The sequence below is a fragment of the Natrix helvetica genome (assembly GCF_964273705.1).
Source record: "Natrix helvetica genome assembly, chromosome: 2".
NCBI lineage: Eukaryota > Metazoa > Chordata > Lepidosauria > Squamata > Natricidae > Natrix > Natrix helvetica.
Window position 1 is genome coordinate 61,206,618 of NC_138552.1, and position 27,653 is coordinate 61,234,270.

The window sequence follows — 27,653 nt, forward strand, 5'->3', positions numbered from 1 at the left end:
GGCTTCCCTGAAGCCTTCAGAGCGCTTAAAACGACCATCCGAGCAACCCGGAAGTCACTTCCGGGTTGCTCGGAGGGTGGTTTTAAGTGTTCCGAAGGCTTCAGGGAAGCCTCCGGACGTTCCCTGAAGCCTTCGGAGGGGGTGGGGGGGCTCTTTTCGCCCTCCCCAGGCTCCTATAAAGCCTCTGGAGCCTGGGGAAGGCGAAAAAATCATGCAAAGCCCTCTTCGCTTTCCCCGTCCCCCCCGTTTCGCCTTAATCCTTGCGATGTAGTAAGGGAAGCCTTCGGACGTTCCCTGAAGCCTCCGGAGGGGGCGGGGGGGGCTCTTTTCGCCCTCCCCAGGCTCCTATAAAGCCTCTGGAGCCTGGGGAAGGCGAAAAAATCATGCAAAAATGGGCGCGTTGTGCGCGCATGCGCACTGGGGGCGCCTTGCATTATGGGTGCGGCACGCCCGCACACGACCCCCCCTGCGCTCCCCCCACTTGTGGCACGCGAGCCAAAAAAGGTTCGCCATCGCTGCTCTAGAGTTTACTGGGGTATAGTAATTCCAAACTAGAAGATTTTTCAAAAGCGACAGTTCATTTATAGCGGCAGTAAAAAAGGGGGAAGAAACGCCATTTTGGCTCAGCCCTCCTAGGAGATCGGAAAGCAACCATTCAAAAAGTTTCCATTCATAGTTTATAAGGTCAGCTCACATTCTTTCTTTCGCAATTGTTCTAAAGAGTCATTGTCCCATTGCTTGAAAGTGAATATCAAAAGAGTTTTTTCCCCCAATTCTCTCTCTCTCCTCCGAGAGTGAGATCGTGTAAAGCCGCTTTTCCGAGGGGGGGGGAACCCCTCTCCAATCTTAACACTTTACCAAGATCGAAGAGTCTTAAGAAAGCTGCTAATCCTTATTTAGTTATTGTTCAGAAAAGCAAAAAAAAGACCCCGGGGGAACTCCCCCCTCACCGCATTTCAGCTGTTGCCTTCACGTAGAGCGTTTCTTCCGATCTCCTCAGGACGAAGGCGCGTGTGGCATTGCGCACCCCTTAATGCCTCCCGGTGCCTAGGGTAAAGCAAGCCGCCCCCTCAGCAGGACGCCCCTACAAGGCACCCTGTGCCCCCCCCTGGATCAGGGGGAGTCCACCAGGACGGCGAACGGCGGACAGCATGTCCGTCGTCCCCAGAAACTGGAAGTGGAATCCCAAACCCTAATCATTGTTGTTTAGTTAAACGGTTGCAACATGCATTTGCAAAATTATTAATCAAAGTTGATGCCAAAAGTGAGGATGTCATTTTAACTACGTATCTAAGTTGGTCTTGTTTTTATTAATGAAAATAATACAAGCCTATGGATGCCTACTGCCGAGCTTTAAGGATGTACAGGATTATGGGCAGAATCACCACTTTAAAACAGTACTTTCCTATTTATTGAAATAAAAGGAAAAATCATCCAGTCATACTAAGTTGTTTTGAGAAAACTTGAGAAACATTTCAACTTCTACTGTATGCAGGACATCATGATCTTTATTTGAGGCTGATATACTTTTCAAATGGTTTAATACTTCAGAGACACCTGCCTGAACATTGCTAGGCTACACACCAAGATATTTAATTAAACGTGCATGTCAGTTCCCAGCAACTCTGGGCTGTTGACTTAAGTGTTGTCAGGGGAGGAGAATCTGGAAAATCCCATTAGAGCAGAGTACAGGTAATTCTCAATTTACATTTGAACCCACAATTTCTATTGTTAAGTGAGACATTTGTTAAGTGAGTTTTGTCCCATTTTATGACCTTGCTTGCCACAGCTGTTAAGTGAATCATGAATCTCGTTTCCCTGTTTACTTTGCTTGTTGGATTGCAAAAAGGTGATCACACAGCAACGGTCTAAGTATGAACTAGTGGCCAAGCAGCTGAATTTTGATCACATGATCACGGGGGGGGGGATCCTAACAAAGGTTGTGACTGTGAAAAAACGGTCCTAAGTCACTTTTTTCCAATGCCGTTGTAACTTTGAACGGACACTAAATGAGCTATTGTAAATCGAGAACTACCTGTAGGAAAGCAACAGAGCTATGGGGGGTGGCGGGGGGGGGGGGGAAACAAGCCTCGTCGCTCCGTTTTTCGGTACAACGAAAGGAAAAATCGCTTCTCCTTTGTCAGAATAAAAGAACATTTATGCTTTAAGGAAAACCTTACATGCATGGAACAGGGGAGACAATAAGGTTTCCTTGGGTGAAGCATGTCTAGACCATCACTTTCCACGCTTGACTACACGCGCCCTACGAGAACCGCCTCCTCCTTCCGTTCTCGCTTTAAAAAAAAAAAAGCTTGCAAGACCTGCTCAACCGTCTCTGACTGCTCTCGCGCGCCCTACGTCACGGCTCCTCCTCCCCCCCTTCCCTCCTCCTGTTCACGCTTGGCGACGTTACCTCCGCTTCCTACCCGGAAGGAACGGAGGACGATGGCGGCGGAGCCTATGGGGCAGCAGTGGGTGCTGGTGGAGATGGTCCAGGCCTTCTATGAGGTGAGCGGCTAAGGTGGCTGCCCTGAGGGGTTTGTGACTGTCACTTCCAGCTCCTCCCCCCCCCCCCCGCGGGAGTCCGAAAGCTCAGGCGATATTGCATGTCATCTCCCCGCCCCCCCCCCCCCCCCCAAACTAAGAGCCATGGCTGAAAAAGGCTCGGGACTTAAGGGAAGGGAAGATGGTCCGGTCATTGTTAAGGACGGATGGAGGGGGGTAAAAGGGACTTGGGCTAGGAGGCGAAGGCATGGTGGTGTTGGTTACATTCGGGGAAATGTATTGTGGGGATTCGCTACCCTGTACGTGACCCCAACAAATGAAGCGAACCGGAGGATTTATTTACCCACTTATTACAATTGCTTTTAGGGTTTGTCCGTTCCTGGGATTAGATTTTGACAAATGCCTGGAAGTTTTTATCTTATGTCTTTCCAATATCCCTCTCCCTCCCCCATTTCTTTATGTTTTGATTTTGATTTTGAAGGAAGCCCATGGTTTGCTCAAGTGTAAAGTTACTTTTCCGATATCGGCCTCTTCCAAATGCATCTTGATATCTTGGCTTTAGATCAGGCAAGATGCTGTTGCTCAAGAATTATTACTATCTTCCTACATCCATTCTTGAAATGCCACAATATCTATAATACGTATGGGTATTGTTTTGAAAATTCTTGTTCAGTTTTGCACAAAATGAAAATATGTCTTATTTCTATGGATGTGTTACTAAATATATCTTAGAAAAACACAAAAATAATTAGTTTGTAATGATAAGGACGCTTCCTAGAAAATGTCACCCTCTCTGGTCTACTTAAAGGGGTACTTAAATGCTTCCATTTTATTTATTTTGTTAGACTGATTTAATTCACTGAATTTTGTTTGTGGATTTATATTAGCTGTGACTGATTCATGTTCTAATGTTGAAAGTTCATTTAAAAATAAGATTTAGAAGTTTATACCAGAGAAAACCAACATTCATAACATATGCAGATGGCAAGGATCCAAATGTGGGTTAAATTGCTAATAGTATAATTCTAAAGGCTAGATAATGCTATAATGGCCAAATACAACCAAAGAAACTTGCGTTAATGTCATCCTTAACCAGGGAAGCTTTCTAGATGACTTTGGACCTATTCATGCTTGCTTTCATCTACCTCATGAGAGGGTTATTTTGGAGGAAAGTTAAAGAAAACTGTTTTGTATCCTTTCTTTGGTTCTTGTAGAAAAGATAGAAAATAAATTCATGCATGCATACAAATACACACACACATATACACAAACAGGTAGGTAGGTAGAACCAAGAATTTAAATCAGGTTGGTTGTTAGGTTGGGGTGTATTTTATTTCCAGAAACATGACCATATGATTTGTAGCTATGAGCTATGAACTTAATGCTCCACCAGTACATAGATTGTTAGCTGAGAAACTTTCTGATCTATGCTTTAGGAATGGAGATGTCCATTTAATCTGTTTAGTTCTACAAAGTAAGTATGTTATGAATTCATTTAATGCTGGTCAGCATAGTCCTGTATGAATTACTTAAATACATTTTGAAATGTATACATTTCTACCTTGTGATTTTGGAGGACATTACATGAGAGGACAGAGATTATAAAACACTGCACTCACAGTGGGCATTCACTCACAAGCACAAATTTGTTTTCTAACCAGGTATTGGGCACTGAAGTCTTGGCAGAGGTCTGAAATAAAATCCATCAGGATCATAGAGTTCTAAAACTATGATTCAAAATTTAAAATCATATTAGTTTTATTAGCCTCAGATTAGAGTTCCAGCTGTAGGCAGTTTAGTTTGCAGCTTCAAAGTTATAGAAGTTTTTGCATCCCAATGAGGCATGCATAAAAATAGATGCAGTCCTTTTTCAGTATCCCTAATGAATTTTCCTCAGTCATATTCTGTTTCAAAATTCATTCTTGCAATCATATAAGTTGTGTTTCAAATAGAGCTTCAGCATTGCAGAAATTGCCTGTTTGTTACGTGTGCTTTTTGAAATAACTTAGGTTGTTCATTAATAATTTCTCCTTTTTTGTTGTTTAATTTCTAGGCTCCAGCGTACCATCTTATTTTAGAAGGTATTCTGATCCTATGGATAATCAGACTGCTTTTCTCTAAAACATACAAACTTCAGGAGCGATCTGATCTTACACCTAAGGTCTGGATTTCTAAAATTCTCTCTTTTCACCAACTTACCCATCCGTACAGATACACAAACATATATATAGTAGCTATAAAGTCTATATACCCCCTGTTAAAATGTCAGGTTTTTTAAATATAAAAAAATCAGACCAAGATACATCACTTCAGAATATTTTCCACCTTTAATATAACATATAAGCTGAACAATTTAATTGAAAAACAAACTGAAGTATGAGTAATGCCAAAAATAGTGACATTGTACTTGCTGCAAGAAGCCCTGGGGATATAAAGAGGGATGCATGTCTTTCATTGACCAGTCAGTGCCAAGCATCTCAGCATCTAAAAAGGAGGATTATCTCCTTTTCATAGTATAATTATTTATTTTATAGTTTCTAGGCATAGTTGGATTTTAATGTTACAATTTTGTGTGTTGTTTCATCTGTTCATCAAAGACTGTTGTAGAAGAAATTTTTTGTTGTTAGTTGCGAAGTCGTGTCTGACCCATTGCGACCCCATGGACAACGCTATCCATGGGGTTTCATGGCAAAGATACTGGAGTGAGTTGCCATTTCCTTCTCCGGTGGACCATGTTTTGTCAGAGCCTTATGCTATGACCTGTCCATCTTGGGTGGCCCTGCACAGCATAGCTCATAGTTTCATTGATCTACGCAAGCTCTTTTGACATGACAAGGCAGTAATCCATTAAGGGATAAGAAGAAGAAATTTAGTTCAGTTCAAAAGCATACTGGCTAGTTAACTTACTAATATGTTCTAAAATTATGTAAAAGTTGTGCAAAAAGAAGTTTTTATAATAGATACAACAACCAAGCAGTATTTCTAATATTCTTAGAAGAACTATGAATTATATAAAGGAGAATTTAAGGGAATGGCATAAAACTACCTTTAGTAGATTTAAAATGAACATGATTTCAATCTCAGCCTAATCTATTTTAGTTCTTACAAATTTTGTGTGTGTGTGAATTGCTTAGACCCAACTTTTCATCCTTTTCATAATAACTTGGGGTTAAATTGTTGGACTAGGACAAGAGTAACCCAAGTTCAAGTCCACTCTCAGCTATAGATGCTCAGGGAGTGACCTTGGACTACAGTAATGTAAGAGAAGAAAAGGCAAAGCATGAGGACAGTGTCAAGAGAGGAATCAGCCTGGAGTTGTTACATTCCCACAAGTAATCCAAGCGCAGCCCCCCTTGAATTCCATTAACTCTATCTACCATCAGTTTGGTGATGTTAGTTGAGTACATTCTTGTATTTAGGCATGAGCAATAAATCAGCTTAACTGGAATTTAACATATGATCCTGATTCTTCTCACCTGACAAGTAGTCACTTCCTAGGATTCTTGTTATAAAAAAAAATTGAAGGGGGGTCTGCTATATATTCCTGCTTGAGCTTTAAGAGGAAAGACAAGATATAGCTATCTATTAAATAATACATTGCTCAGTACTTCTGTTTCTATTTGTAATAGGAAAAGGAAGAGTTGATTGAAGAATGGCAGCCAGAACCTCTTGTTCCTCCAGTACCAAAAGATCACCCAGCACTGAACTACAATATTGTTAAAGGGTAAATTTGGATTATCATAACTTCATATTATACTTACAGCTCAGTTTTTTTTTTACATGTTTACAAGAAATATAACTGCGTTGGAAGGTATATATTTCCAGCAGATATGTTTAGGATTGTGAGCTTGATCATTTTGTAGAATAATTATGGATTGTTATCTTGCAAATTCAGAGAACTGGGTTCAGCACAAATTTAAATTGTAATGTTAGACTTGAGTTGTGAAAGATATCAAGTAGGTATAATAAATTACTTCATTTTTATCACTCTGCTTAACAGATAAAATAAGCATACCTGATGGTCCTTCAAAATCCTGGTGAAATGAAAAAAATCTGGTTTCTTTGGAGTTGAACAGATTGTCTCAGAAGTTGAGCTAAATTGTTATTGGTAGGCTGTGGTTTGGTTAAACTAAAACCGAACACTTTTTAGTTGTTCCAAATGTTGGCTAAAAAGTTTGGCGGGATCTCACAGGGCAAGCAAGACCATCCTGGTATGCTCCACCAATCTTTCTAATTGGTTATGCCTTGCTTCAAACAAGGTGCCTAGCTGTCTGCTCCTCTCTCAGTCTTTCTTTCTAGTATGTCCCTTTAAGGGAGATCAAGTGGGCCAATTGGATACCAATTGTCTGAAACACTTCTACCTAGAATTCATATATTTTGGACCTGTTTTCTGTTTTGGTCACCTGGAATCAGCTGCTCTGGACACTGAATGCATAAAACAATTTACATGTTCCTGTTATTAATTTACTCAAACATTATTAGAACTAGTAATTCCAGGTTTACTTAATTTATTAAATTTTTCAGTAATAACAGGCATTATCCACTTAAAGGGTATTATATCTCAGGATAAGACAGGTAATTTTAGATACTCCTAAATGGTATTTTCTATTCCATACTTACTTTAACACTTCCTTGTTAATTGAGTGGTAGAGCCTGTGCTTTGACTGCAGGACATCTGAGATTCAAACTCTGCACATAACGCTGCAAAATTTATCCACAGTCCTGGCAAGATGCTATCAGTCATTGTAGACTATATTGGGCTAATATGACTTTGGTAGCTTTCTGGGTTTTTTTCTTCTAATAAACATAGAAAAGGGAAAATTATTTACAGTAATATTTAAAAGGACAGTTTCTATAATAAAGGGGGATTTTAACTACTGCTCTTTTCTTAAACTAATTCTCTACCATAGGCATCAAATATTTAATTTGTCCTCTTTTTTTCTTTCAAATTTATATGTGCCCAGTTAAATAGAACCTTGCTGAATCCATCCAGCGTGCGCATGCCTGCAGCATATTTAAATACGATTTTTTTTCCATCTGGATTTTATGGAACCTTCAGAGTTCCATAAGAACCTGAATGTTTTCCATTAGACTAGGGCTACACACAAATTTTAGGTTGAGAGTTATATATTACCTTGAATATTGTAAAAGGAGCAAAGCCAGAAGGGAAGAAATGAATGATCAAGAGAAAAATAAAATGTGATGTACCTTACATTTACTCTATCTTAACTAACGTAAAGTAAAAGTATCCATGGGCATTTAATATGTCCCCTTCAAGCACATCAAAAAGCATATGACAACTGTTTGGAAGTTCTGGCTATAGAGAGAGTTTTATGTTACCCATCTCCACATTCAACTGATGAACATTATAATATCAAAGAATTGTGCAACATAAATCATAACCCAACTTCCTTAATATTGAAAAAACATAATAGTACAGCAACTTCTCTTAAAACATAAACCACAATTCTACTAGCCCAGCACTCATTCTGACCTTTTCCTTTAAATATAAGTCATTTTTGGTACAGTATCTCCAAATAACAGCACACCAAAAAGTTCTTCCAAATGAAAGGGAGATCAGAGGCACTATAGCCAAATTTCAAGCTACCTATCAACTGCTATTAACACACTTACTTTGTCTAAACCAGCATGTTTCATTATTTATAACAGTTGACTATTTTTCATTTACATATTTCTTTCCAGATTAAGTTCTTAATATTCCCAAGTAGCATTTTAGAAGTTCTAGAAGCTGCATTTCCAACACATGTTAAAGATTTTATTATTTTCTTGTTTGGTTTCTATTATTTTTACATTAAGTTTAAAGATAATTTCATTTCACTTAAGTGTTTTTTGATGTTTATCAGTTATCCTTTATTTTGAAACATAACAAAAATATACTAAAATTTAAGTTTGGTCTATTTCACTATTCAAATCATTCATGATGTTCAGGTTCACCAATCTCATTAAAGAGGTTTGGAAGACCGCACTGCTTGAATTCCTGTGTCATAAAATATGTCCATGAATTTTATTCTCTATAACTGAAAAAGACTATGTCTAAAAATTAGCACTAATTCAGCACAGCAATTTATTATGGTACCCCATATAAGTACAAATATAATTTTGTCATGCTGCCATTTATTGTTTGAGATCATTTATACAGTTTTAAAGAATGTAGTATTTTTCTTTAAGACATGATGCAATCCTGCATTAAAAGGCACTTATTCTGCTAGAGTAAATCTAGCCGCATACTGTACTCAGAAAGAAAACATGTCATAGTTAATATTAATATTGTATTCATCATATTGATGTATTCCATGCATATAATTTACTATATAAAATGGCATTCTCAAAAACATTTTGGCATTTATTTGAAACAGTGATTAAACCATGAATTGCTCAGAAATTTTCCTGACTTAAACCGATAACAGAGTAACATAAGGAAATACAAATATAATATGACATCCTTATATAAAGAATGTGAAGCGATGAATGTTACTTAGAATAGAAAGAGAGCTTAGAGGTGTACTGAAATTCCTGTGACTTTTAAAACTTATGGCACAGTAAACAAGTATCCTCAAAATTTAATGTTTAAAGGAATAATCCTTCCTATGCATAGTTATGATGAAGCTCCATTAATTCAATTGTATTAAGTTCTGAGCTAGGAAGCGTAGCATCTAAGCATTTTTTTCAGAAATTAGATTCTATGTGAATAATGAAAATAGATGTTGCAATGTCAGCCAAAAGCATTGCTTTGTCAACTTACTTCTGAGCACAAGTTTGCCCAATTTCAATGATTCTTGTGATTGTCAAAACTGACAGGCATTGATGCATTTTTTTCCTTGGGATTTAAGCCATAATGTGTGGCAATATGTATTGAATGGCACTTTGATAAATTAAGGTAGAATATTCATAAGACTGCTTCTTGTCACAGTCTCTTGCTAGATGACTGCTTTCAAATGAGTTTTATCTCTAGTTTATTTGACTGACTCTAACCCCTTAGCTTGAATAGATTCTTCAGAGATTTAATTAAAATTAACTCATCCCTTAATCCTTGAATTAAGCAGTGAAACAAATTTTCAAACACACTGAATGTTCTTAAGTGACAGGGTAACTTTTCCTTAGGATGTAATTTTGATATATATTTTCTGATAGCATTATTGTTGCTCAACTAAAATGCTTCTCTTTCAAAAAAATGAAATATGTGCCCAAAATTCTGAAAAGTATTCCAAGAAAAGTAGTATAAAGCATCACTATCAGCAATGACGAGGTTTCTTTGGAATTTAACAACAGATTAAGTGATTCATTAGAACAAAGATGTTCGTATTAATAGCATAAAGAGCAAGTATTCTTAACTAAGATATAGATCTCTACATCAAACAGTATCCCCACATTTAGATACAGTACCAGATTGGAGAATACTACTGTTGTTTTTTTGTATTCAACAATACTTTGAGCATCTAAATCTGTTCTAGTTGTCCAAATTTGTTCACTTTGCGTTTTTTTCATACTTTAAGGCCTCCAACTCACAATATTATCGTGAATGACAAGGAATGCATAAACTTTGCATCATTTAATTTTCTTGGGCTTTTGGATAATGAAAGACTTAAAGTAAGTACCTCCATAGATCTCATTGGGTAGCCTTTGTGTTAAAAGAACTATTTGAATAACGCATGGATGCTTATAATCTTTTGGAATGTAATTGTGACTAGTATTTCTTCTCCTTGTATAAAATCTGTGTTGATTTCTCTTAGTATTACATTCATTTAAAAGAGAGCCTATAGAGTGCACATACCCAGAAAAAAACCCAAGGATAATTTGTAGTAATAGGAAGTATTGTGCTGGACTAAAGAGAAGTTAGAGTACACATCTCCATTTAGATTATGGTAAATCAAGTCTCATTTTCAAAATAGTCCAGCAGCCTTGTGACAGTGAGTGTGTCCATAGCATGCATGCTTGTATACATATGTGATCATCATGTTACTCCTTGTTGGACAAGCAATATTATATGAAGTAGAGAAAAGGAATTAGATGTAATAAACAAAAAAATGTAAATAAAGAAGATAAAAGAAAAAAAATGTAACTCAATCTAAATTATACCAACATTATGCACTGTACCTCTTTGTATGTTTAGTTTTTTCAAACCTGTCTTGCTTCTCCCATATCTGTATTAATACATATAATAATCAATGCATATATCTTTAAAAAATATTTTAGAAAATACAGTGGTAGAAAAAGTAAAGGAACCAAAATGATACTCTTTAAGGCATCAGGCAAAAGATTTATTCTTTACACACATAAGTTATAAGTTGTATGTTATATGTAATAAGTTGCACCTTCTATACCTGCAACCTTATCATTTTAGTGTTCTCAAATATTTATGATTTCCTTTTCATCAGCATTTTAATTCTACTGTTCAATATTAGAGTGCCGTCACAAATTTTTAAAAATACATCTACCAGCAATTTCACTTCAATTTTATACCAAATTATTTTATTTGTTTAATTTGTAGTGCTATTCATGGTTCTCTTTGTCAGCCCCCCCCCTTTTTTTTTCATGGAATAAATTTTATTTCCCCAGCAAAGAATGTTACCTCTTCACCATCATCTTTTACTTAAGATTGTCAAAATTCAATCCACATATGTTATGTGAGATGATAGGATGTCAGAATGAAAAGAATAGTATCTCTGGTCCCATATACTATCTTATATGAGCCCCAGGAGATTACTGTACTCTTTGGGGAATGCAGAGTGAAGTTATGTATAATAATAGTGGTGATAGGAAAGAAACAATGTAATTACAATATCAATGTAGTAATGATTTTATTCTACAATATGATTACATGTAACATGATTTTCTTCTTATACCTCTTTAAAGAATGCAGCCCAGGCATCTCTGGCAAAATATGGTGTTGGCACATGTGGCCCGAGAGGATTTTATGGCACTTTTGGTAAGTATTGCATCTTTTTCAATATAGATTTGAATGTAATAAGAATTACTTTGATTTTAATTTTACAAGAACGAATTGAAGCTGGGAAAGCCTGGCGTTAAATTGTTCATACAGCTTCTGAAGTTCTTTACAATAATCTTGGTTTTTAACCAAGCAGAATAATTTAGTGTATTTATCAACTTGGGCAGTTTGCTGCTTTTTCTAAAGTCAGGATCCTTTATGAGCAAGTTAATAAGCATTGGTCCTTATTCAGATTCTTAAGTCAGGCAACATAGAAGCTTAATAAATAATTATTAGTCTCTATTCTTAACTCCCCTCCATTCAGAAAATTGTCTGTTTATTCCTATTCCTATTTATTACTATGGTTGGTCACACAATCACCCTGAAGTTTAGACTGGATTTACCTATCAAGTCCTTCACAAGGATGTGGGATGATGATGGTAATAATGATGATGATTTTATCCTGCTTTTTATATATTTTGACCACCTGAAAGTGATGAGTATGCCTAATATTCCTGCCTCCTATTTTGTCCTTAACCACCACCGTGTAATCCTTTGAGATGTATTGGGCTGAGAGAAAGTGACTGGCCCAAAGACAACCAGCTGGCTTCATGCCTAAGGGAGTCCTAAACCTGATAGTCTCCTGGTTTCAAGGCTGCTGGGACCTTAACCACAACACTAAACTCTTTTTTAAAATTCCTAATTGTTATTTTCTTTAGCCAGTTATCAATCCATAAAAGGGCATGCACTCTTCTCCTATGATTTCTAAGTTTATTCAAGAGCAGTTGATGCACGGAAAGAGAGACTTTATCGAGGCTTTTAAAAAGGATTAATGATTCATACACATTCCACCAGCAGTGGACATGTAATTTTCTGCATACTGCTGTTTAGCCAAAAAAAATGCTGGATGGCATGCTGAGCTTTAATTATGCCCTCCTTATGATCCTGATGAAGATTTACTTGCTTTTTGTTTAATTTCCATAGCTGTGGAAGTGTTATATAGCGAGATTTAAATGTTGAAGATTGAAATCTCTAATATTGCTGTGCTGTGTTCAGAGAGACCACAAGAGGGCAGTATACTGACTGGCTTTAAATTAGTTTTTTTTACACAATAATGCAAATACTTTAAAATAATATATTTTTGTGATGATCATGCTATTTTAATTTAGGCCTGAAACATAAGATTTTTGTAATTCAAATCCTAATATGAAAATCCCAATCTATGCTTAATCATAAAATCCACTGTATATCTTTTTAAAGATAATACTATGGACCTAAGCATTCACATTATCTTCATGGACTGATTCTCTGGACGTATAAATCTTGTGAATGCTTGTATTCATGATTTTGGCACTACATATGAATTGATCATTTATTGATTGTTTAAGAACTGCCATGATAAGTGTTTATAACTCTGGAATCCGAAATGTCTTTAACCAAAAAAAGGTCTTAGCTTTATTGTAAATAGATTAATGACTGTGGGGGAAAATCCTCTTCCTATTAGGAAACATTAGGAAAGTAAGTGAAAACAAAACTGCTTCTTTACAGAAATCAGTGATACGTATGTATCTTGAATACTGGGTATTGTTCTGAATACTGGGTATTGTTCATGAAACTTGGTTGTTCTTATATATTTATTTGCAGTCCTGGAGCTTATGTTTACTTTATTAGTGGTGGAGTTTAAGGGACAAAAGCAGAACAGTGAATAAGTTTAACCTTGTTAAGCATTTTAACTGTAACTCATAGTATGTGAATGGTCTGGATAATTCTGCTATTGTTGCATTGGGGATATTTAAAGGAGGCCTTCATAAATACAGCTGCATATATAGATGACTTCAACAAAGCCTGGACCTTGCATTAGTAATAATATTTAGACTTCCTCTAAATATAGAAAAGTTTGCAGAAAACATTTTTGTAGTAGAGACAGCACTGAACAGAATATTCACATGGTGAATGCTCTAGTAGTTATTGTAAAATATTATTAGGACTATGATGTGAAGTTGAAGAATTGGATCAGTTAATATTTATTTATTTATTTTATTGAATTTATAGACCGCCCCCTCTCCCCGAATATATGTTCCTCTGCTTTCTGTATGGAAATAAATAATAATAGTGTCGTCTATAGAGATTCTCAGTCATCCAGGTCATGGTTGTCCCAAATGTGCTTTTCAAAAGGCAACTGGATTTTCTTTTCTTTTTTTTCCTTGAAGATGTTTCACTTCTCATTCAAGAAGCTTCTTCAGTTTTGAACAGCATTTTTGGGATAATAATCAGAGGTGGGTTGCTCCCGGTTTGGCTGAACCGGTAGTGGTGGCAGCTCCGCCCACTTGCCCGGACGCTTCTACGCATGCATGCGCGAGCACGAGCAAACCAGTAGTAAACCGGTTAGGAACTCACCACTGATAATAATACTGTCTCATTTCCAATACTAAAGAACTTTGAATTGTGAATGGGTTTTTCATTGTGTCTGTAATCTTTAATACAGTATTTGTGAGATTTTAAAGCCAAAATTCTGCTCATTAATGTGTGAACACTTCCTAAACAGATGTGCATTTGGAACTGGAGGAGCAACTTGCCAGATTTATGAAGACGGAGGAAGCTATCCTATATTCCTATGGATTTGCTACAATTGCCAGTGCTATTCCTGCCTATTCAAAACGGGGAGACATTTTGTTTGTGTATGTACATATTCTTGATATTAAAAAAAACACCAAATAATCTGCAAAGAATTCTAATTGTTAAAGATTAAATGTTTAAACATCAATTTTATGATCAAGTAAGATTACCGAATGTATTAATTAGCATATGCTTATTTAAAAAGCTTTTCCATAAGAAAAAAGGTTTTAGTGAAATTGGGGATAATTTTTCAAAGCTCATTTAAATTATTTAAGTTTTATTTAAGAACTCATTTGATCTTGTTAGTTTCAAAGCAGTGCCTTGATATTTTCAGATGCTTGTTAAACTACAATTTTAATCATTTATGAAATACTTTTAAAATGACTACTTCTTAGAATAGATTGCTGTTTCAAAATCAACTCTTAAAAATTACTAACAGCTGTTCAAATGCTTTGTCAGTATTCCCATAGGCTATAGTCAAGGAAAAAGTGCAGTTGACAAGAGTGATTAAAATAAATTAATATCAGACAAGAATTTCATCTAGGAAATTTTTGTTGAATTGCTTATGTTTGTCCTGAGCCTATAACTATAATCTTATGCATACTCTCAAAAGTAAATACTGAGTTCAATCAAATTTGTTTTCAAGAAGGTGTGTAGGATTGCAGCGATTTTCATGGGTGTAGGTATGCTGGTCTTGTTGTATTTGGGTCTTTTCCCATGTAAGATTGAGATTGTCTAGGCAACGTTTCGGCGAGGTCTCACTCGCTATCTTCAGGCTGGTGTTTTCGGCTTTGTGTTTGTGTGAGTAAAGCATGGTAGGAGCTGCCGTCTTTCTATAAATCTTAATGGGGGTGTGTGGAGTGCTGGCTTTGTTTAAGCAGGTGGATTGATTGGCGGTGTGGTTGTATCATGATTGGTAGATTGGTGCTGATTGGTGCTGGCTGTATATCTGTTGTTGTTTTGTGTTGTAACAGCCTGGGTGGTGGGTGGAGATCATTTGTTGACTAGGGCTGGTTTCCAGATGTCTGGTAGGTGAGAGGTATCGTCATGTTTATTCATGCTGTGGGGGTGTTTCTCTATTTCGATAGCTTCCATAATTATTCTCTTGTTGAAGTGTTCAGTTTTGGAGATTAATTTTCTTCCTTCAAAATTAATTTCATGCCCTGTAGCTTTAAGGTGCTGGAAAAGGGAGGAAGTTTTTTCTTTTTTTCTTACTGCGTTCTTGTGTTCTGCGATGCGTGCATTTATTCTCCTGTTCGTTTGTCCTATGTATGTTGCAGGGCAGATTTTGCATGGTATTTCGTAGACTCCTTGGTTTTCTAGCTGGATTTTGTCTTTGGGGTTTCTTAAGATGTTGGCTATTTTTGGGTCAGTGTTGAAGGCTGTCTTGATATTGTGTTTGTGGAGTATTTTTCTGATTTTATCTGTGGTGCCTTTGATGTAAGGGAGGAGGGCGATGCCGTTGTCCTGTTCTGTGTCTCGATTCTTGGGGGGAGTCTCCCTTTGGATTAGGTTGGTAATTGTTTTTCTTTGAAATCCGTTGGAGATTAATATGTTTGTGAGAGTGTGTAATTCAGTTTTCAGGTGGTCTTTGTCAGCTAGGCGTTTGGTTCTGGAGATGAGGGTCTGTGCAGGGTGATAATGGGATTGTGCGCTTAAGTAGCAGTTGGTGTGTGTTTTTTTCCGGTAGATGGTGTGTCCCAGGGAGACATTGATTTTTTTGTAGATTAGGACGTCCAGAAAGAGTTGGTTGTTTGCTTCTATTTCCATAGTGATTTCCATAGATAGATAGATATATGTATGTTTTCGTAGATTTTCACGGGTACAGGTATGCAGGTCTTGGCATATTCGGGTCTTTTCCTGTGTAAGATTGAGAGTATCTTGGCGACGTTTCGACAAGGTCCCACTCGCCATCTTCAGGCTGGTGCCTTCGGCTTCATGCTTGTGAGAGCAAAGCGTGATCGGAGCTGCCGTCTTTCTATAAATATTGGTGGGAGGGTGTGGAGTGCTGGCTTTGTTGCTGTAAGTGGAATGGTTGGCTGTGTTGTAACATTGTGATTAGTTGATGGAGTTGATGTGTGCAGATTAGTTGGCTGTGTGCCTATTGTTCTTTTGTGTTGTAACAATCTGGGTAATGGGCTGTGTGATGACATCCTGAGCTCTATTGTAGTGATATCCTGAGTCCTGTGCTGCAACCTCCTGGGTTTTGGCTGTGTTGTAACATCCTGAGCCTTTGCGTTGTAACCTCCTGAGTTCTGTGATGTAATGTCCTGAGCAGATGGCTGTGGTGTAACATCCCGGGCTTTGGTTTGGCTCCAAGTTTGCGGTCTGGCCATGTGTTCATGGCATGTGTCAGTTTGCTTTGTGTGGGGGTCGGAGGGGGGTGCAGCAGTTGGTGATGCCGAAGTGGTTTGGCTTCTGGATGGTGGTTGCATTTGGTCTATGGGATGGGTTTGGGTTTGAGTCTGGTGAGGGTGATTGGTGGTTGTGTCCTGTGTTGTTCTGAGTCCGGTGTCGGTTTTCGTGGCTGGGACTCGTTTGTTCACTAGGGCTAGTTTCCAGATGTCTGATAGGCGGGAGGTATCGTCATGTTTATTCATGTTGTGGGGGTGTTTCTCTATTTCAATGTCATCACACATCCCATTACCCAGGTCGTTACAACACAAAAGAACAATAGGCACACAGCCAGTACCTCAGCCACACAGGATGTTACGAAACAGCTGACTAATCTGCAAACATCAACTCCATCAACTAATCAAGATGTTACAACACAGCCAATCATTTCGCTTACAGCAACAAAGCCAGCACTCCACACCCTCCCACCAATATTTATAGAAAGACGGCAGCTCCAATCACGCTTTGCTCTCACAAGCATGAAGCCGAAGGCACCAGCCTGAAGATGGCGAGTGGGACCTCGCCAAAACGTTGCCAAGACAATCTCAATCTTACACGGGAAAAGACCCGAATACGCCAAGACCTGCATATATATCTATCTATCCACCCATCCATCCATCTATCATCCATCCATCCATCCATCCATCCATCCATCCATCCATCCATCCATCCATCTATCTATGCTGGTCTTGTTGTATTCGGGTCTTTTCCCATGCCACGCTTTAAGCCAAAAACACCAGCCTGAAGATGGTGAGTGAAAAGACCCGAATACAACAAGACTAGCATACCTACACCCGTGCAAATCTACAGAAATTTTATACATACATACATACATACATACATACATACATACATACATACATACACACACACACATACATACACATACATACACACACACACACACACACACACACACAGTTCTGTAGCCATATTTGGGGAAAGTTTGAGGGACTACTCTTAAAGACTTTGCAGGTAGAATGTAACCCTTGGTGCAGTTCATTGCATTGAATGATTGTAATCGCTAAGAATTCTATGTTTGTATGTTTGTATTCCATTTTATCTGTTTTATTTGACTGTACACCACCCCGAGTCCCTTTGGGGAGAGGGGGCGGTATAAAAATCGAAGTAAAGGTAAAGGTAATTTCCCAGTAACAATAATTCATCCTTACTCATAGTCAATAAGGTAGGAGACTAAAAATAATCTTTAAAGGATACATTTAATTTACTGTTTCTGAGGTTCCACCTTCACCTCAGGGAGAAGAATGTTCCACAGATGAAGGCCCGCCAAATGTAGCTCCCTAAATGGCATAACCCATAGCATGCCCTCTCATGATATGAGGTACAATATCATTTACCACATCATAAACTTGGGAAAATATGGCTTTAATAGAAGGAATTTTAAAACTCTTTCCTTAACAATTCTTGAAACCATAAGCTCTAGGTTTTCCTTTTTTTAACCAATTAGACCACATTCTGATTTGCCTCTCTAATATGCCAACATGGGCAAAAGTTGTCCTTTAAGAACTTTGCCTACATGGCGTGCAAAAATATAACAATACTTTATAATTTTTTAATGTCTGAACATAATTCATTTAAAAGTAGGAATGCAAGAAAATAGAAAATAGTTAAATAACACATCAATATCTTAGCATGCATTGTGTGGAAACATCAATCTTTTAAGAGTTAGCCTAACCGTGAGCGAACTGAGAGAATTTATTGTGTATTTACAGTGACGAAGCAGCCTGCTTTGCTGTTCAGAAAGGGTTACAAGCATCCAGAAGTAACATTAAGTTTTTTAAGCATAATGATATGGCTGATCTTGAGTATCTACTACAAGAGCAAGAGATTGAAGATCAAAAGGTATTGGGTTTTAGAAAAAAATAGTGTATAACAAACATTTTTAGCTAGATAGCATATTTGCATAACTTCATTTTTCATTATTTATTTTCCAATGGTAACCATGCTGAACGGTAACATTTGAAATAGATTTAGATGGTGTATTTAATGTGGTCATTGCTTTGCTTGGAAAAGGCAATGGCATAACAAACAGGAGAAAAAGAATTGGAGGCAGTTTTCCTTTTAGATATGAATGCATGTGCTCAGCCAAAGTGGCACTGATAATGCAGTGTAAAAATGCTCAGTAAACCGTTTTGCTTCTGAGCAAAATAGTAGATAGCAATTCCTTGTACCATGCTTCTCTTCTGGGTAAAATGTTTATTGAAGTAAAACTCCCATCAACATTTATTTTGCAAGATCAAGAAAAAAACACTAACCATTTTAATGTTAAAATAGTGTTTTACTGTATATATAGAGCATTTTCTCAGTTACAAATATGCTTATTGCACTTCTGATAAAGTTAACAAGTTGATTTTCAACATTCTATCTGCTTTTGATAACATTTGAAAAGTAAGCTAAAAAGTTGTTTTTCATTAAAAAATGATATATATTTATATTAAATTGTTTGTTTTTCTGCAGAACCCTCGAAAAGCCCGTGTAACACGAAAATTTATCGTAGTAGAGGGATTGTTTATTAATACTGGGGATATTTGTCCTCTGCCAGAATTGGTAAGTAATTCCTTCTTTTAATATCTAACTAACTTTTACAGACTGCAAACCTAAAAAATGGAAAATAATGGTAAATTGCTTATTAAAAATGCAATCAATCTTCTATAAATAGATGTTAAGTGTAGTCTTCCCTTTCCCAGCTTTGATGCTGCTGCCAATAAGATGGTGGCTGATACAGAGGGCTGAAGAAAAGATTTGTTAATGGCAAGTCAGAAGATAATATTTCTTGTCCTGGTTCTGCTGTATTTCATTCTCTTCTCCTGTTGGAAAACATTATTTAATGTTCAGATGTTTGCCATGATTTAAAGACTTGGATTATGGGTCTATGACAATTTGCCACAGCCAACTCGCCAGGGGCAAGAGTTACACTAATATCAAAGAAATGGGGAAATAGAATAATTAAATAACAGATGCAAAAGGAGGCACAAAATGAAATGTGAATGGCAAAAATTAAAATATTTTTTTAAAAATTATAAATAATTGAATTGTTTCATTGTCCTATGTTGAGTTGTCCCACAGCCATTTGGTTGTTGCAAATTGTCCCACAGTGTGTTGGCCATGGAGAATTGGCCGTGGCAAGGTGGCCACAGCGAGTTGGCTGTGGCAAATTGTCCCATTCCGTGGATTCTGAGGGTCAGCCCCTGGACTTTCTACTCTTGTAGGCAAAGTAGTAAACCTAGTCTACAACATATGCTAAGTGTTCCACTGAAGAAAAGTCGAAGAGTTCAGCATCAAATCATTCAGCATTAGAAAATCTCAGTTTCTTAAAATTGAGTACCTATTTATGATTTTGAAAAATCAAGTTTAAAATCATAGCTACTGTGACACTTGAAAGGTTGTACAGTAATGGGAGAATGTGTCAGTAGCCTCTGTAGCCTAGTACAATTTCCACCATCTTGAAGCAGCAGCAGATTCCACTAATTAAGAAAACACTTTCACAATTGTCAAGTTTATGTAACATAAATAAATTCAGTTTCTTGGCAAAGGAATATTTCTTCATAGAATATAAACATTGAAAGGTCTGCATTCCTGGGCTCATTTTATATTGAGGATGTTGAGTATAAATGCTTTTAAAAACATTTCCTATGGTTAGCTACTCAAGATTCTACTTTTCCCCCCCATTACATGACATGTGAGTGAGAAAATGTGTTAAATTGTATCTGCATTTTGAGGGATGCCCCCTCAAACCAAGGTAACTGGCAAAATAGAACAATTAAAAGTATAAATATCACAAAAGGCAATTTGTCTTACGTACTAAGCAAGTAGCCTTGAGGTTATTTTACAAGCAGAAAAATGGTTCTAGAAGACATTCAGTCTGTTCATTGCCACATAATCAGAGGAAATCTACATCTAACAACTAATTTATTTATTTATTTATTTATTTGAACTTATTAGTCGCCCCCTCTCCCCACAGGGACTCGGGGCGACGTACAAAAGCAACAATCAAAACAGTATCATATAGAGGAGGTAAAAATAAATAAATAAATTACAGTGCTTAGAAAAAGTTAAAACCCCAATAACATTAAAAACTAAAATTAACAGTTAAAAAATGACCAAGGGGTGGAGAAGTTGTAGAGTTATGCCAGGCCGGCTAGTCGAAACAGGTAGGTCTTCAGTTTCATACGGAAGGAGCGGAGGTCGGTTGTTGTCCTAATGTCTGGGGGGAGGTCATTCCAAAGGGTAGGGCCCACCACAGAGAAGGCCCTACTCCTGGGCACCGCCCTCTGACACTCTCTGGAGGATGGCACCCGGAGAAGTCCCTCTCTGTGTGAGCGAATGGGTCGCAGGGATGTATGGGGCAGGACACGATCCCGCAGATAACTAGGCCCTGTGCCATGGATGCATGAAGGATGAGTGTTCTCAATCATTCAGATCATGGTTGTCCCAAAGGTGGTTTTTTTCAAAAGGCAACTTGACTTTCTTGGTTTTTTTCCTTTTGAAACCATTTCACTTCTCATGAAGAATCTTCTTTACTTCTAACTGGATGGGAAGCAAAACCAAGGCAGTCCAATTGCCTTTTTAAAAAAGGACCTTTGGGACATGGTGAGTGTTGAGCTGAAGATAGTCAACAGTAGAGTATTTTGAGGAGCCCTGGTGGCACATTAGTGAAAATGCAGTATTGCAGGCAAACTCTGGCCGGCCACCAGTTCGATCCTGACGGGGCTCAAGGTTGACTCAGCCTTCCATCTTCTGAGGTTGGTAAAATGAGGACCCGGAAGGGGCAATATGCAAACCATGCTTCCACATTATAAACCACCTATAGAGTGCTGTAAAGTGCTATCGGGCGGTATATAAGCCTAAATACTACTGCTATTGTTATTTTGATAAATTGTTCCTTCCTGAGCATTCATTAATCATGCATTGCTTTGTGTCATTTGTTAATCCATAATCTGCAGGTAAAGTTAAAATATAAATACAAAGTGAGATTGTTTTTGGAAGAAAGTTTCTCCTTTGGAGTATTGGGGGAACATGGACGAGGAGTTACAGAACATTTTGGAATAAGTGTAAGTCTATATCATATGTAAATGATAGTAGAACCTAATGCTAGCAACCAGAAAGTAAAGTTTTGATCTGGTATCTTTTTATGGTAATGTCATCAAAGAAAATAAAGAACAGTATAAACATGTAGATGGTAGTCTTGTTTGCTGCTTGATGACCTTCATCCCTGCACTCCTGATTATGGTTCTTAGGCAATCTTGTTACATGGACAGAGGGAAGGAGCTGCCTTCTGAAGCCCTTTTGCTCTCAAACATTCCTGAAGACCACTGATGGATTTCAGCTCCCCCTCCATACACAGAGTTGAAATCCTTCAGGGGACTGCATTCCAGAAGGATCTGAAAGTTGAGCACCAGCCTCAAATGGAAAAGTGCTATGCTACCCAAGACATTGATGAAAATGCCCCCAACCCAAGGAGTCAAACAGCCACAGCTACTCAGTCTTGCCATGTTTCAATCAAAGTCTGCCCCATCACATTCAGACCTAAACAGCCTTCAGACATTGAGTCAAACAGCCAACAACTTCACCTGGGCAATCTGGAGTTCAGCTATTAAGCTGGCATTATCAGTATACTGCATCCCGAACTGACAGATAACTTTAAATTATTGTACGCTTTGCAGTAGTATGAAATAGCACTCTACAAATTGCTACAAAATCCTGTTATTTCATGCTGTTTAACTAAAATTGTGGAACCCATGGTTTACAATTTAAGTTGTATTTAAACAGTTCATAAAACAATTGTGGGGCAGAATAAAAACGCTGAACTAGTGAATTTTCCCTAGTCTTGTACTAATGAATGTGGGGTTTTTTTGTAGTATCTGATTTTTCTATATATTATAATATTTTTTAAAGGCGAGAGGAAAATAAATAGGTTAGAATAGTCTGAACTACACTTAGCTATTTTACAGCTTGATGGTAGAATAAACTTCAAATGGATACATGTGGTAACCGAAATGTGAACTGTATTTTTTCTTTCTTGTAATGTATTCTCATTAAGTATTTTTAGTATTATATATCTATAAATGAATAAACCCATTGTAGAGTTAGGATTTATTTTCTTACACCTGTATGACTGAAACTATGCTTTCACTTTTTAACATTAAGCAATTGGCATTTCTTGTGTTAGATTGATGACATTGATCTTATAAGTGCAAATATGGAAAATTCCCTGGCTTCTATTGGAGGATTTTGCTGTGGACGATCCTTTGTTATTGACCACCAGGTATGTGATAGACCTTGAAAGACAACTATGACAGAGTTATCTTTTTATGGAGCTATGTAGCCAATATGGGTATTTATTTGTATACTTATTTATTGATTGTAACAATTATATTCCACTGCAAAAAAAAAATAAGTCCCTTGGTGGTTTACAAGATCTATAAAAAATAACTGGGTTATGATCTAAATAAAAACATGTGTAATCAATTTAAAACCCCGTAAGAACAATCAGAGACCAGAAAACATACATTTTCATGTTGAGCACACATACTGTATATACCTGATGGCTGATTCTGCATTTTAAGCACTTCATGAAATAGCTGTTTTAAATGTTTTCATGAATTAGGAAGGTGGCCAGCCTGCTAGAAGGCTGCCCCAGGGGGCTCCATTGAAAAGCAGCATCATTTAGCTTGAACTCCTTTGCAGGTGGTCCTCGACTTACGACTACAGTTGAACCCAAAATTTCCATTGCTAAGCAAAACAGATAAGTGATAAGCCAGGGCGGCGGAGGTGCCCTGGCTCCGTAATGAGAGATGGGCCATGCATTGTGAGGCTGGGAGGAGGGTGAGCAAGAGCGGAACAGTCACTCGCATAACCCCCCTCTCCAGCCGTGCAGAGCGCCATTCACTGGCATTTGGAAGGCGCCAAGCTGGGCGGCGGCGAATAGGTGCTCACGCGGCTTGGCGATACCCCGAGGTCAGTGAATGGCGCTGTGCCCGGCTGCAAAGGGGGTTTGCCAGGTGGCTGCTAGTAAGCGTAGTCGCTTCATAGCTGTTGTGTTGTTTTGCACTGCTGCGACAGCGCAACACAGCCATTCACCCATGAGGCTGTGCCCGGCTCTTTGGGAGCCTACTCGCAAGACAGCAGCCACCCTGCAACCCCAAAACAATAAACCCTCTCCCCATAATAAAGCCCAAACCATATTTTGTAGGTAAAAAGAAAATAAGACCCTGTCGTATTTTCAGGAAAACACGGTACCTGTACTTCATAGAAATGAGAAACTATTAGATGTTTTCTCCTAAGTTAACCTTTTTGAGGAGGCTTATTCCAGATAGAAGTTTTAGATGAACATGAATACACATCCTCTCAATCTTGTACATATTTGCTACAAATTGCTTGCTCTGCATGTTGTCAATTCAGAATTATATCAATTGTTGGCAGGCACTACACTTTGGGGAAATACTGTATTAATATCAGATGCTGAGAAGTAGCTTTTATTTGATACTGAAGAATTGATGCACCTTCCTTGCCAAGAATGAATTTGCCTTGACATGTTGTAGCTGACAGGTGACAGGTGGGGAGAAAATATCACTAGAAGGATATTAGAATAACAGATAATTGTTCTGTTCCTTTTCTGATATAACTACCTCAATTATCATAGATATTAGGCTCATAATATTCCCTTTGCAATGACAAGGAGGTTGTCTGTGTAGAAGATGTAACTGCATAGAATTTTTAAATATTGCACATTGAGATTTTTTTTGGCATGTTTGAAAGTGATCCATCAAGTCATGTTATGTATGTGATTTTGCCAGTGTTGACAAAGATGTTGTTTTGAATTAATCAGACCATGTAGATGCTGCCAATAAGAATGTAGACACAGCTATATGTTAACTGTTGTATTTACAGAGAGCAATATTGTTTTACTTCTCAAATAGTTTTGAAATAGAAAAGTTAAGTTAGATTTATTAAGTGTTAATGCAATCATATAAGAGCCAGTTTAGTGCAATGGTTAAGGCTGGAAATCAGGAGACTGAGTTCTAGTTCCTTTTTAGAGATAAAGCCAGCTCGGTGACCTTAGACTGGTCAGTCGCTTTTAGTTTTAGGAAGGAGGCAATGACAAACCACTTCTGAAAAATGTCTATGGAGATTCTCAGGTCATGGTTGTCCCAAAGTGCAACCTTTTTTCAAGAGGCAACTGGACTTTCTTGATTTTCTTTAAAGACGTTTCACTTCTCATCCAGAGCTGAAGAAGCTTCTTGGATGAGAAGTGAAATGTTCTCAGGGAAAAACAAGAAAATCCAGTTCCTCTTGTAAAAAGCACCTTAGGGACACTTCTGAAAAAAAACTTGCTAAGAAAACTATAGGAACTTGTCCTGGCAATTGCTCAGAATCAGACATGATTGAACGGAAGAAAAAAAAACATTTATTATTATAATGTATATGTTGCTTAAACTAGCAAGAGCCAAATTAGATAAAATACATAATTAACTGATTGCTGTCTTTTTGGATAAAATGTTCTTAAATTTAGATTTCTCTTCCTTTCAATTAAACAGTTGTATATTTTACCAGTAGGTTCTGTACATAGATAACACTTGGAAATTTGCCCTTTAATATTATTACTTTTGTTCTCAGAGGTTGTCTGGTCAAGGCTATTGCTTTTCAGCCTCTCTGCCTCCCCTCCTAGCTGCCGCCGCCATTGAAGCTCTCAATATCATGCAAGAAAATCCAGGTAATTTTTCTAGAATTTAATAATTTTAGAGAATCAAGTTATGTTTTGAACAGTACTTTTAGAGAGATTGAAAAGCTTTGAGAGATACGGATTCATACACTGGCATGGATTTACTGGGTGATTTTGATTGTCCATCACAGTTGCCTGTAAAGTAATATGGGATTGCAGTTCATATTTGACTTGAACTGAGAGTTTTCAGAATGATGTGTATATTTCATACACAACTTATATTCACTTATGTCTGTTTTAATTGCAGTGAGGAATGCATAATGTTGTAACAGAGTTTTCAGAGGATGCATGTTTGCATAAAAGTCTTCCTAGCAGTTTAACTGACTATAAGAAATGTTCAATCTTCATTTCATGCACTGCGCCATAGAAGAGAGAACAGTAATATTTGAAAAACACTATTATGTCCTCCACTCAATAATTTGCCAAGTTTAAATATTTTCAAATCCTTGGTCTTTCTTCATAGAGATTAATTTTTAGTTCTATGAACATCTGTACCCCCATGTCTTTGAACTTGGCCCATTTTCTCTGAATCCTTATTAAAATGTGGTACTCAGAACTGTTCACAATAGACAGAGTTTTATCCATCTTTGTTAAATACAACTCCAGATTGTTTCAACATTTCAGCATTTCAGAACTCAAACCCATGCTTCCAGAAATCAGATCTCTCCTGTGAAAGTCACTTTTGTGACCTGTTATTGATCTATAATACAAGTAGTCCTTAACGTACGACAACAATTGAGCCAAACATTTCTGTTGCTAAGTGAGACATTTGTTAAGTGAGTTTTGCTTCTTTTTACGACCCTTCTTCCCACAGTTGTTAAGTGAATCACTGCAGTTAAGTTAGTAACATGGTTGTTAAGTGAATCTGGCTTCCCCATTGACATTATTGATCAGAAGGTTGCAAAAGGTGATTACATGACCTCAGAACACTGCAACTACCATAAATATGAGCCAAGCGTCTTGAATTTTGATCACATGGCCATGGGGATGCCACAACGCTTGTTAAATGTGACAATCGGTTACTTTTTTCAGGGCTTTGTAACTTCAAACTGTCATAAACAAACTGCTGTAAGCCAAGGACTAGTTGTATTGATTCCCTTTCTGGTCCTCTTTCCATAGGCTGAAAGGATGAATGAGAATATTATCAGCACACGCATACTCAGAATATTGAATTTCTTTCTATAATGTGTAAAGTTTGATCACAAGGTTAATAATTGTTTTTTCAATTGCATTTTTTCCAAATGTATTAGCAGGAAGAGATAATTTTTTCTAGATTTGATATGTCTTGGGAATTGTTTTCTTGCATCTTTAATTCTTGGTCTTAATATGTATCACCCTTCACAAACTGATGGGTCTGACTATTTTTCTCTCAATTCTTCTTACCCAAACAGTGTTTATATAGGGCCCAGTTGGCATCTACACTGCCTTTTTTAAAGATTCCATTTTCATGTTGAAGTCCTGTCTCTCTAGTAAAATAAGTACAAATCCTATCCTTATATCATCGTCATCACCACATTCTGAGCACTCCGCGTTTGCCAAAATAATGATTTTAAAAAGTTCAGCTTTCAGATATTGTAGCACTAAATGTAGTCTCAGCAGCACAATGGATAGAAGAGCTTTAGAGAATTCACTGCCATCAGTATTTTATATCTATGCTTAACTTTCAGATTTGTTAAAGAAAGGCATCCTATGAAAAGAAATTGGCTCGGAAAAATCAAATCCAGCATTAGGATCTGTTACAAAAAGTACATAAAATTAATAACATTAAAAACTCTTAGGATGTCATCATACAAAATTAGGTGTTGTAAATGAATATTGGAGAAATGAGAACGGAATGGAAGATGTGCAGTTAAAAGGTTCATAGAGAGACTATTTTTCCTTTGAAACTACAGCCCACTGTCTTCTTGCAAGTGACTAGAAGGAGAAAAAGTGCTTGATTCTAGAGCAACAATGTAGAATGTTTTAAGATGAGTGTCACATTTAGTCTTTAAGCCTTAAGCTGAAAATCATATTCCAAAAATAGTTGCATAGAACAAAACTAATTTTTTAAAAGTTGATATTTAAAGTAATCAAACTTACAAAGCCATTTGTCTTATCGAAAGCAACTCTGGCAAGTGCACAACAATTAGATAAAAACAACAGAAACAAAACTTTAAAATATAAAAATCCATTTTAATAAATATACCTGCAATTTGGCAGTTCAAATCTCAACAGCCTCAAGGTTGACTCAGCCTTTCATCCTTCCGAGGTGTGTAAAATGAGGACCCAAATTGTTGGGGTGAATAAGCTGACTCTGTAAAACTGGTTAGAGAGGCTGTAAAGCACTGTAAAGCAGTATGTAAGTGTTTATAACAGTGGAAGAAGAAAAACAAAAATGCCTATCTCAACAGCGGAGCCACCTAAACAAGTCATAGCATAGAGAGCTTTTCAGAATATCCAAAGGGATGG

General features: G+C 37.3%; 1 protein-coding gene across 1 annotated transcript in view; it reads left to right on the forward strand.

The window, feature by feature from the left end:
• Window positions 1–2,208: 2,208 nt before the first annotated feature.
• The window catches only part of SPTLC1 (serine palmitoyltransferase long chain base subunit 1), a 32,729-nt gene continuing 7,284 nt past the window's right edge, over window positions 2,209–27,653 (forward strand). Inside the window, exons 1-11 of the mRNA XM_081945243.1 lie at window positions 2,209–2,508; window positions 4,559–4,666; window positions 6,135–6,229; window positions 10,020–10,113; window positions 11,380–11,452; window positions 13,998–14,130; window positions 18,196–18,325; window positions 18,941–19,030; window positions 21,427–21,534; window positions 22,653–22,748; window positions 25,100–25,196. Coding sequence (XP_081801369.1) covers window positions 2,224–2,508; window positions 4,559–4,666; window positions 6,135–6,229; window positions 10,020–10,113; window positions 11,380–11,452; window positions 13,998–14,130; window positions 18,196–18,325; window positions 18,941–19,030; window positions 21,427–21,534; window positions 22,653–22,748; window positions 25,100–25,196 — 1,309 coding nt within the window. The 5' untranslated portion in view covers window positions 2,209–2,223. The remainder of the gene's footprint in view (window positions 2,509–4,558; window positions 4,667–6,134; window positions 6,230–10,019; window positions 10,114–11,379; window positions 11,453–13,997; window positions 14,131–18,195; window positions 18,326–18,940; window positions 19,031–21,426; window positions 21,535–22,652; window positions 22,749–25,099; window positions 25,197–27,653) is intronic.